The sequence below is a fragment of the Pimephales promelas genome, chromosome 13 (assembly GCF_988280905.1).
Source record: "Pimephales promelas chromosome 13, fPimPro1.hap1.1, whole genome shotgun sequence".
In the NCBI taxonomy this organism is placed as follows: Eukaryota; Metazoa; Chordata; class Actinopteri; order Cypriniformes; family Leuciscidae; genus Pimephales; species Pimephales promelas.
This window is the reverse complement of record NC_142781.1, coordinates 35,636,137-35,648,422: the sequence shown is the minus strand read 5'-3', so window position 1 is coordinate 35,648,422 and position 12,286 is coordinate 35,636,137. Positions and strand designations below refer to the sequence as shown.

At 35.2% G+C, this 12,286-nt stretch overlaps 1 protein-coding gene across 1 annotated transcript; it reads left to right on the top strand.

The window, feature by feature from the left end:
- The first annotated feature begins 62 nt into the window (after positions 1–62).
- Positions 63–11,271, top strand: LOC120491995 (heat shock protein HSP 90-alpha). Its single transcript, XM_039690054.2, has 11 exons — positions 63–248; positions 1,624–1,776; positions 2,274–2,640; positions 4,579–4,712; positions 5,762–6,088; positions 6,659–6,824; positions 7,889–8,079; positions 8,642–8,789; positions 8,933–9,201; positions 10,370–10,703; positions 10,899–11,271. The coding sequence occupies exons 2-11, from the start codon at positions 1,624–1,626 to the stop codon at positions 11,009–11,011; spliced, it is 2,202 nt and encodes a 733-aa protein (XP_039545988.2). The 5' UTR covers positions 63–248; the 3' UTR covers positions 11,012–11,271.
- Positions 11,272–12,286: the final 1,015 nt, after the last annotated feature.

Genomic DNA, 12,286 nt, shown 5'->3' with positions numbered 1-12,286 from the left:
CGATGTAATGGTGACGAGCGGATGATTGACAGCCAAGCCCCTCCCCCGCGCCCATTGGAAAGCATTGAGAAGATTCGAGAGATTTGTGGAACGTACGCGTTCTCGAACTCTCTCAACTGGACGTATATAAGTAAGCGTAACGCACGCGCAAGTTTATAAGTCTCTCAAAGTGACGGTTGAGGAGAAAATTCTCACAGCTTTCGTCAGGAGAAGCGCCTAATCTATTTCACTTTAACAAATCGTTAAAGGTAAGAAAATATAATCGCAATAACGTCCTAATTCAATACCATTTCTCTTGTTGTGTGATATCACGCAAATGTTGTGAGGATATTCGACGTTTAATCCCGTTTCATTCATTCTGCTGCTGACAGTTGTGATGCTATTTAACATTTAACGTACACGGAGGTTTTTTTTTTAACTTGTAATGTTATTTGAGCAAATATGTAGTCCATTTAAGTTTTTCTTACACCTGTAAGTCGCTGTTAACGTTACTTGTATTTAAAAGGGCTTGTATTTAGAAATGATGCGGTGGATAAGGAGTCCATCTGGAGTTTTAACGTTAACTTACCTAAGAAGATTTTCATCAGATTAAACGAGGCTATTATTAAAGATTCACACTATCAATAAATGTGCTTATGAAAGCATTTGAGGACATCATTATTGCATGTGCATGTCAATAAGAGCTATTTAAAATATGTGAGTTGTATATATGAATATCGAGGATGTCAATATTAAAGCATAAATTAACGCATTGGTATTTTTCCTGACTGAAATTAATGGCATTATTCTTTCTAATTCACATATTACACGTAACGTTACAGTGATAACTGAAGTGATGTTATCCATGTTAATGTGAGATATAGAGCGTTCGGTAGGTTCTAGAAGCTTGTAATGATTCGCTTGGACCGACAGGTGGCGCTAATTTCCCTTCAGCTTAGTGTGGGAGTTAACAAATTAAATCCCTGTCTAATGAGTTTAATGGGTTAATAATAGAGTTAATATGTTATATGTGCATAACACTTTTGAATTAAAACTCGCTATTAGCCCTCATGGTTCAGGTTAGGATAAACTGAAGTATCCACATTTAAGCAGCTTCCTTTGAATTAAATACTAATGCTTTTTAAATGCTAAAATCAGTGACAAAAGCAACATCTCGTTTTATTTTTGCAATGTCTACAGGCAACATGCAATTTAAATGATTAATTTATTACGTTGTTTAAATGAATACATTTAACGTTACGTTACATTGTATAACGGATTTCATAATAATACCATTTATAATTATTTTGTATATATAAAGTCATTTCACACAAATGCATTTATATATATTTAAGAAATGTATGCATGTTTATACTGTATTTAAACATAATTTATATTATATATAAATATTTGATATATAAATAACACCTTTGCCTTAAATATATACATGCATTTTATATATATATATATTGTGTAAACACAAACTTTTATTTTGGATGCAATTAATCACGTTTGCGCTTCCTTCTACTGCCATTTCATTTGCTTTTCACACATAATAACTCAATGTCTGAGATGTGCAAATGACCCTCGTCAAATAGTGTGTGTGTGTGTATGTAATATTGTGTTTGTCCCACGCTCTCACAGATGCCGGAGGCGCACGACCAGCCGATGGAGGCCGAGGAGGCCGAGACCTTCGCTTTCCAGGCTGAGATCGCTCAGCTCATGTCTCTGATCATCAACACCTTCTACTCCAACAAAGAGATCTTCCTCAGGGAGCTCATCTCCAACTCTTCAGATGTGCGTAATCTTGGATACCCAGCACTGGAAATTACTGTAAAACCATAACAAGAATTGGTAACACTTTATTTTACAGTGATGTTACATGTAACAGTAAATTATGCATAAATTACATGCAACTAACCCTCAACCAAATCCTAATCCTGTACATAATCTCTAGAGTAAGCACCAGTTGCTTAATATTACCCAGTACTTAAATAAATAATTACACTGTAACAATGACACCTTAAAATAAAGTGTTACCCACTTACAATGTCTCATAAGAAAATTAAAGTCCCCGTTTTTGACGTATTTCCAAGTGAAAATTAATATTGAGTCGTTTCAATCTACAGTATGTTCAATGTAGGGTACAAAAGTAGGAACCTTTAAAAAGGTTGCATTCCATAAATGCATGCAAAAAACTAAACAAACACATTACAAGCAATTTATCAACGTTTTTCAGTGTTTTAATAAAACAGTGAAACGCATAAGGAACTAAATATTCTGTTTCCCATCAGGCTTTGGACAAAATCCGCTATGAAAGCCTCACAGACCCGAGCAAGCTGGACTCAGGAAAAGACCTCAAAATCGAAATCATTCCCAACAAACAAGACCGCACACTCACGATCATTGATACCGGCATCGGCATGACCAAAGCGGACCTCATTAATAACCTGGGCACCATCGCCAAATCCGGCACAAAGGCCTTCATGGAGGCCCTTCAGGCTGGAGCCGACATCTCAATGATCGGTCAGTTCGGTGTGGGCTTCTACTCCGCGTACCTGGTGGCCGAGAAAGTCACGGTCATCACCAAAAACATAGATGACGAGCAGTACGCGTGGGAGTCGTCCGCCGGCGGATCCTTCACCGTTAAAGTGGACAACTGTAAGTGGATACCTTTAAATACCAACGTCTTTGAATTGTTTGAACCCTCTGGTGTTTTTCGCTTGTCGGTCAAAAATGGGCGAAATTAATTTTTTTTATTTTAATTAAATTAATGTACTATTTTTTAGTTCGCTAAGGTTTTTTTTAAATATTTTATATTGATTTTATGGTACTAAATTAAATTTACGCTTTTTTTATAATGCATTTATTCACTTTTTTCTTGAGCGTCGACATGAAAATTGAAAGCTTTAATTTTTTAGACTAGGGCTGTATTCAACCAAAGAAATCCTTAGTCGACCAAAGTCGAGTCCTGCTCGACGATTAGTCGACTAAAAAAAAAAAAAAAAAAAAAAACGTGATATTTTGATTAAACATTTTTAAACAATTGTCATTGAGCATTTATAAAACAACAACGAAAAAACATCACAAATAAATAAAACTATAATAATAATATAATTCTTTGAAAATTAAGTGATTTTTTAACTGCAAAAAGTGAAGAGCTCTGTCCTAGGTCTATAGTACAGTCCCAATCGCGCACCTGACCACACCACACGCTGCAAAAAATATAACTGCTATCTGCCACATAATGAAAAATCCCAACAAAAGCTCTCGTTTATACAGGCTTTATATTCTTCTTTACTTTCAAAGCTATGGGTTAACTTTAGTCCTGACGATCAAGGCGTTTTAAACAACACTCAAAAAAACCCAAATAACTTAAAAACAATCATATAATAGGCTGTACCGCGTATATGTTTATTTTCGTTTTGTTGCATTATTTAGGCTATTTTCAAATGCGTCAAGTGTACAAATAAAAACGAAAACATTAAGAAAACACAATCTATTGAGTCAGCATGATATAGCCGTTAAAAGGCTGCTCACGTCTTTTGCGCGCTCAAGTTCGATTTTAAATGTAGGCGCGCGACTTGCGCGCTCATAATGGCAACGCGATCACCTCCCTCCACAGTCTTGTCGTCTTTGTTTTAAAATGCAGCCAGACAAAAGATTTATATTTCCTGGACATTTTGTCGACTAAAGCCAAAACAAGCAGCGTTCTAACAGAATGAATACAGCATCCCTTACCGAGCGTGAGCAGCAGCGCAGCCAGACACAGGTGTGGTTCCCGAGTGTATTATGTGTGTGCGCTAAACTGTGGCGCAGTTACAAAAATAGCCTAAATTAAAGCATTTTAAAGTTGGGGACAAAACATAGGCTAATTATATTTAGAATACAGTAATAAATAACTGATTATAAATGAATAAATATCAAGGAGTAAGTCATTGAAAAATTCCTTCTATTGGTAAAAAAAAAAAAAAATGCAACTGGTCGACCAATAAGAATGTCAGTCGACCACGACGGCATCGACCGATTAGTCGACTAAACGACTAAAGTTGACAGCCCTATTTTAGACCGACGGACTGAAGTTTGATCTCTTTTTAAAGACAACACGTGGCAGATTAATGCTGACGTGTAAAAAGTGAACTTAAAAGAAAGTTACAGAATTTAAAATTTATTGTTATGAAAATGTGCAAAAATACTATTTTTAATATTTTCAAAAAAATAATTACTCTAAAAATGTAAAAAAAAATGTGTAATTTAAGCAAGTGCGTGTCCGCATGTGAGCCGATCTCTCCGTAAACGAGCGTTCAGTGAGAGTGTGTTCGGCTGCAGTTCCAAACGCTTCCACTAGAGGAAACTCTCCATTCATTTCTGACACGAGGAGCACAAGTGAGACTGTTGTTCACAGCACCATTAAACCTTGGCCATGATTTTTTTTGTGTGTTCGCATAACAAGTGCCAAAACCTTTACCAAGTTTCGAACCATTCCGATAAAGTAAAAAAAAATCCGTCAAAAGTTACCAAAGAGCACCAGAGGGTTAAAGACGATTATCTTTGAATCATTGTCCTGGAACTGTAATGTGAAGTGAGTGTTTTCTACAGCCGAGCCGATGGGCCGCGGCACTAAGGTGATCCTGCACCTGAAGGAGGATCAGATGGAGTACATCGAGGAGCGGCGGATCAAAGAGATCGTGAAGAAGCACTCGCAGTTCATCGGCTACCCCATCACGCTCTTCGTGAGTCTTTCATTGTTTTAAATATGTTTTATTTTTATTTGTTTTATGTATTTACATTTATGATTAAATTATTAGCTTCAGTGTGGGGAAACCCTGGTTTAGGTTAATTAATTTAATTTACTTCCAGGAGGTATTTTGTAGAAGTTTATTTGCTTAAAAAATAAAATAAAAATTGTGGTATTTTTTTTCCTGCAATGTATCTTTCAGCCACTATTCCTTAATTAAAAAAAAGACCATATTTAATTATTTTTTTTGTATTTTGTTTAATTTAAATTGTTGCTAACATACTTTATAATTTAACTACACCTACTATATTTATTTATTTTTATTTTATTTGTAGAAAAAGACAAAAGGGACAATACATATTAATGAACATTTTTAACAAATGTAAATATGCCAGATTATAGCCATAGGCTAATTTCCATCTGCAGACCCCCAAGCATACATATATATATTTAGATCTTTAGTATTTTTTTTAAAACCTTTTCATAATTTAAAAAAATAATTTTTGTTAATTTGTTTAATGTTTAATCAAGCTAATATTCTATACTTTTATTTAAAAAAGGCATAATACATAGTTTTTTTTGTATTTTATTTACATTTTATGCCAATAAAGTATCATTTAGCTACTATTCCATAATATAAAAATAACGTATTTAAATTTTTTTGTATTTTGGTTATTTGACATTTTTTGCTGATACAATGTATCATTTAACTATTACATCATTTAAAAAAGTGAAACTTTTTCAAAAGTACATAGAAACGTCACACTCGACTAGTTACTTTTATGAAGCAATAATTACATTTCAATTGCTTTTTTTAATTTAGCAATTTATTATATGAAGCAATAATTACATTTCAATTGCTTTTTTTTAATTGAGCAATTTATTAATGTGTACAGTACACTTTTCTTCTAAGGGAATATTTGAAGATCTTACTTAAATTAACTTGTATAATTGAGGAAAATGACAATCCTATCCCTCTCATGCATGTACAGATTAGTAATTTGTAATATGAAAAAAAAAAACAACAACATGTTTTCTTTTCAGGTCGAGAAGGAGCGCGACAAGGAGGTGAGCGATGATGAAGAGGCGGAGGAAGAGGAGAAGAAAGAAGAGAAGAATGAGGAAGAGGGCGAGAAGGATGAGGACAAGCCCGAGATCGAAGATGTGGGATCAGATGACGAGGACCATGATGACAAGAGCTCCGACAAGAAGAAGAAAAAGAAGAAGATCAAGGAGAAGTACATCGACCAGGAGGAGCTCAACAAGACCAAACCACTGTGGACCCGCAACCCCGATGACATCACCAACGAGGAGTACGGCGAGTTCTACAAGAGCCTGACCAACGACTGGGAGGATCACCTGGCCGTCAAGGTGACTGTCTTGATTTGCAGAATAAAATGGTGCTGTGAACAACAGTCTCTCTTGTGCTCCTCGTGTCAGAAATGAATGGAGAGTTTCCTCTAGTGGAAGCGTTTGGAACTGCAGCCGAACAACACATTTTTTTGAGATGTCAACCTCAAATTTGGAGCACAACTTGTTAATGGTTTTGATTTTCTTGAAGTTTTAGAGTTAAACGTAATTTTAAAAATTTATTTCATTTAAAAATTTGAAAATAGTGTTTTTGTGCATTTTTCACAATGCACGTAAAATTCAAGTTTTTAAATTCATCTTTTTTTTTTTTTTTCAGTCTGTCCCTCTAAAGCATTTACAGTTTAAGATGGACATTTACTTTTCAGGTCTACACTCAAAAAGTGAATAGATGGATTATAAATATAACGTAAATATAATGTAGTATCATAAAAATACAAAATATGAAATAAAAAACAAACAAACTGACTTGTATAGTACATTAATCAAAACATATAAACAAAGTTTGGTTATTTTTAACACACGTGCAAAGGTTTAGTTTAACCGACTGATTGTGTTTGTGTTTCCAAATAGCACTTCTCTGTGGAAGGTCAGCTGGAGTTTCGCGCGCTGCTCTTCATTCCTCGCCGAGCCCCGTTCGACCTCTTCGAGAACAAGAAGAAGAAGAATAACATCAAGCTGTACGTGCGCAGGGTCTTCATCATGGACAACTGCGACGAGCTGATCCCAGAGTACCTCAGTAAGAATCAAATCAAAGTCTGATTCTGAATATACTCTTAAGACGCAAACGCCACACAGATTTCACAGTGCTTTTAGGTAATCTTAAGTCTCAGTGTTGTTTATTGTGCTGTGTTTTTAACCCTGTAAAGCGTGACATACGTATTTTGAAGACATATTTTAAAAAAAGGTAATATTTTTTTAAAATATCAAGTTTTTATGGCTCGTAAAGTATGATATAGTGAGGAAAAAACAAAAATGTATTTAAATATCAATATTTGCCAATAATGTTTTAGTCGGATGATATTGAAATGCTTTGTTTTATGACAATTGAGAGATAAACCTTCTTTAAAAGCCTGATCATATTTGATATTTTCTAATAAATGTTGTCCTATAATCAAGTTAACTGAAGCTGCTTCAGTGCACTTGAAATATTACTAACAATATAAAAGTTATTATGTTTACTTGTTAAAAATCTGCAGATTTGTTGTAGATTTTTTTTCTAAGTTTTGATTAGGGATGCACCGATGTGAAATTTTCTGATACCGATCTTGTTATGCGTTCTTTATAATTTTGTGAAGCCTATATTTCCTTTTTAAAGTGATTCCAATCATATTTCAAGCAATTCAAAACCATCATGTTGAACAAGTGCGCATCTGAAGCATCTCAGCTGAAGGAAATAATACATATTTTATCGGCTTTAATATATTTATAGGAGAATAACACTGTATAGACTTTTCAATTTTAGGAGGGATATGAAAAGTTCAGCCGATAACGGATAATTCTTTATATTTAAAAGCCGATAACTGATATATCGGCCGATAAATCTAAATATTGATTTGATTTATTTTTTTATTTTTTTTAGACCCTTTGTACAAAAACTAAAATCTCACCAATAAAAGCCATGACCTCAGCTTAAGGAAATTATCCATTATTTATCGGCTTTGATATATCGAACCGATATCAGCCGAAACCGATATAGCCGATATATCGCGCATCCCTAGTTTTGATAATTTACAGGCCTTTGAAAGAGTTGCATATCAAATATGAGACAATAGGGTTAAAATGATCCATCTTCCCTCCCAGACTTCATCAAGGGTGTGGTGGACTCTGAGGATCTGCCGCTGAACATCTCCAGAGAGATGCTTCAACAGAGCAAGATCCTGAAAGTCATCCGCAAGAACCTGGTCAAGAAGTGTCTGGATCTCTTCACCGAACTCGCCGAGGACAAAGACAACTACAAGAAGCTTTACGAGCACTTCTCCAAGAACATCAAGGTGAAAACTGATCGCTTAAAACGAGTGCTGTAATCCTTCCCTTTGGTCATTTTGACCCGAAACTCGTTAGTGTTCATCAGAGTAGGATGATCGAATGTGAGGAATGTTTCAGTACACATCGAAAAACCTAAAAATGCTAAAACTTTACCAAAAAATTATCTTATAATGTGTATCTTAATGCACACTGAAGTTTACAGACTTAAGGAACCAGAAGAACAGCTCCATATAGAGCTATAAGCCCATCTACAGTCATGAAATATCATCTTATATTATTAATTTTCTACAAGAGGTCAGCAAAGACTCCCAATGCAAGATATTTAGAGCTGAATTATGCATGAAATCGAGTTAAGTTGAAAGAATGAGGAATTTGCTTAAATTATTATTTATTATTAATTGATCAAATCTAGTAATTTAAAGGTAAATGACAAAAATAACAGCATTAAAAAATAGAAAACAATATCAAATTAGTATCATTTTAAAGGAGCCGTGAGGGAAAGATGTGTTAAAGTGTGAAGGTTAAAGGGTATTGAATGAGTAAATGAATATGTTTCCTCACACACAGCTGGGCATCCATGAAGACTCGCAGAACAGGAAGAAGTTGTCGGAGCTGCTTCGCTACTACACATCCGCTTCTGGAGACGAGATGGTTTCCCTCAAAGATTACGTCACGCGCATGAAGGACACGCAGAAGCACATCTACTACATCACCGGTCAGTGGTGGCTTAATGAACTTCATTATTTTAATTAGGGCTGGGTATCAATTCAGATGTCCCAATTCTACTCGCACGATTCGATTCTTTCGAAGCAACTCGATGAATACAGATTTAATCTAATACAAATCCTATATTTACAGGCGAGACCAAAGACCAGGTGGCGAACTCGGCCTTCGTGGAACGTCTTCGCAAAGCCGGCCTGGAGGTGATCTACATGATCGAGCCCATCGACGAATACTGCGTTCAGCAGCTGAAGGACTTCGAGGGCAAGAACCTGGTGTCCGTGACCAAAGAGGGTCTGGAGCTTCCCGAGGACGAGGAGGAGAAGAAGAAGCAGGAGGAGAAGAAGGCCAAGTTCGAAAGCCTGTGCAAGATCATGAAGGACATCCTGGAGAAGAAGGTTGAGAAGGTAATGATCAATTAATGTAGGGATGCACCCATGTGAACATTTTGGGCCGATACGATAACTGATAATCTTATTTTAAGCCGATATAGAGTGCCGAAGTGATGACGTCACTTTGTAGGACAACTCAAGCTCGGAAGGTCAATGCATTTTCCCCATAGACTTTTGGAAAATCGCTAAAAATATGATCTGTGTTTAACAAAGGGTTGTGTTAATCCAAAATTTATACATTTTGAAGCCTATATAAAGATTTTAAAAAACACAATCAGACACAATAAAGTTTAAAAAACCACAAGCAGGTTATAACTGTGTGTTCATAGGTCAAAACGTGAAAATATTTAGAGGCTCTGTTCACCACAGACCTAATTTTTAGGCGATTTAGCAAAAACCCATTCAAAAATCCCAGGGAACCGTAATGCTAAAATGCTAACTCACTTCCGCGTTTTGACGTCGTAACTTGGCACTCTATATCGGCTGATAAATCTAAATCCAAATTTTTATTTAATTTGAGAGCCTGACAAAAAAAAAACAGTCTCGACTTTTACGATTATATACTATGTTATGACTGTACTCTCCAATTAAATACAATCTTTGGCAAGTCTGCAGTCTGAACACAGACATGCAAGTTCAATTAAACAAAAGCTATAAATGTGAATTTTTCTCATTTTTTTTTTCAGTATTTTACTTTAAAAAAAATCAACCTCAGAGTGTCTAACTGATTGAGTTAATGGACTAATCATCAATATTCATCCACGCAGCTGATTTATGTAAACAAATGTAAAACGAAATGCATATTGCAGCACAGTATTGTCAGTATATACATTAACGACGATTTTAGACCAATAAAAGTCAGTTTTATGTAAAACTATGTAAGCAGCGCTCTGTGATGTGGGGGGATTGTGGAATGTGTAGATTATGAGACCAGTTAAATAAATAATATTATTGGGCTGCATTTAATTCTGATTAATTAAAATGGTAGAATAATATTTTGACTGAGAAATTAAAATTTTGAGACAAAATTAAAACGAGATGAAAATAGCTGGGCGGAGGAGAGCAAAAATGACATAAAAAAACACAAAAAATTAAATTAAATTAAATTAAAAATTTATATTAAATTAAAAATAAATATGCAATCTGGTTTGATTGTTCACTGGCATGTTTATGTTTGCGTCAGGTCACCGTGTCGAACCGTCTGGTTTCTTCGCCTTGCTGCATCGTCACAAGCACGTACGGCTGGACGGCCAACATGGAGAGGATCATGAAGGCTCAGGCCCTGCGAGACAACTCCACCATGGGCTACATGGCCGCCAAGAAGCACCTGGAGATCAACCCGGACCATCCCATCGTGGAGACCCTGCGGACAAAGGCAGAAGCCGACAAGAACGACAAATCGGTGAAGGATCTGGTGATCCTGCTGTTCGAGACGGCGCTGCTCTCCTCGGGCTTCACGCTGGACGACCCGCAGACGCACTCCAACCGCATCTACAGGATGATCAAACTCGGCTTAGGTGAGGAGTTAAAAAAATAAAAAATACAAATTATAAATCCTAACAGTTCTACTTCAGAGTTAAAAATATACCTTATTTTACAATGTTAGGAAACAAAAACAAATGTTTAAACTAACTCAAACTTGTAGTAAACACACTGAATGCGTAATCATGACATTCATTGACTTAAGGAGTGTGTGTGTGTGTGTGTGTCAGGCATCGACGAGGACGACGCTCCCACAGAAGAGACGAGTTCGGCCGCGGTGGAGGAGATGCCTGTGCTCGAGGGAGACGACGACGACGCCTCGCGCATGGAGGAGGTGGACTGAACCCTGATTATTATCATTATAAAGATGCCTGAGGACACTCTCGCTGTCTCCAGCTCTGTGTACAAAGACCTTGTCATTTCATCTTCTGTTTTTTGTATTCTTTTGAGTTGTATTTGCACATTGTTTTGTAAAAAGTCGTTCATTTTAACATTCCAATGTTTATTTTTGAGTGTTTATGGGATGTAAAGTTTGACATTGAAACTGTATTATTGACACGATGGAATCCTGAAATAAAGTTCAGCATATCGGGTTATTGATAATGGCGTCTTCATGTTTATCATCCAAAACTAGAGACGATAAGTGTCTGAATCAGAGAATGAAAACATAAACGGGTTAGTGAAAACAGCATCAGATTAATTACATGACACCATGCATTCTTATCTGACACGTGTACTTAACCATTTAAATGTATATTTTAATGGTTAATGCATCCTCTTAAAAACATCAAAATGTGTTTTAAAATACAGCCTTATTGTAAAAAAAAAACAAGACAAAACCTTTGTCTTTAAGTACTGTAAAAAACTACTTAAGAATGTTTGAAAGAAGTTTGTTGAATGTTTCCTAGAACATTTTAAAAACAAGATGTGAATAAATGTAAATAAAAAAACAAGTTTTTTCAATATATATATATTTTTTTTTACAAATGTTCAAAACCTTTTCTTAATTAGAGCATAAAAATGCATAGACTAAAAATATTTAAAGACAAAAACGTGTTTAACAGTTCCCAAAAACATTGTAAATTGTTATTTAAAAAAACACCAAACGAATGCATAATGTTTAAAAAACATTTCATTAAAAAAATATTGTTTTAAAATGTTAGGTACCACAAAACATTAAGAAAAAATGTTTTAAAATGTTACATTTTATTGTAAATTGTTGCTATAAAACATTATTTGCCAACTTCTGATTTTAAATTTTTGCATATTTGTCACACATGATTTGATCATCAAACTAATTTTATAATTTTAACTAAGCTTTCAACTGTTTAATCGCATATGACAAAAGGTTGTGTGTACAATACATAATATATATGCACACACAAACGTATTTTATACATCTATTAATATTAGATACATCTAAAAGAAAAGTTCATAAATAAACAGTATAGTCACAGTCTAGTCTGTGAAACCGAGGGTATATATCTCTGCTCATGCAGTGGGTGTCCATCAGATGGCAGCAGAATAATACAAAACACAAACTAAAACAGCGCCAACATTTCAAACACTCGAGACACACACGAGTCCAGAAAGCAGTGAAGTGAACATGAATCATAGT

Excerpts from the sequence above, each read along its gene's own strand:
- LOC120491995 (XM_039690054.2), top strand. The coding sequence starts at position 1,624 with ATGCCGGAGGCGCACGACCAGCCGATGGAGGCCGAGGAGGCCGAGACC. Across the intron at positions 4,713-5,761 it reads GCTACCCCATCACGCTCTTC|GTCGAGAAGGAGCGCGACAA; the intron begins GTGAGTCTTTCA and ends TTTTCTTTTCAG. Across the intron at positions 8,790-8,932 it reads GCACATCTACTACATCACCG|GCGAGACCAAAGACCAGGTG; the intron begins GTCAGTGGTGGC and ends CTATATTTACAG.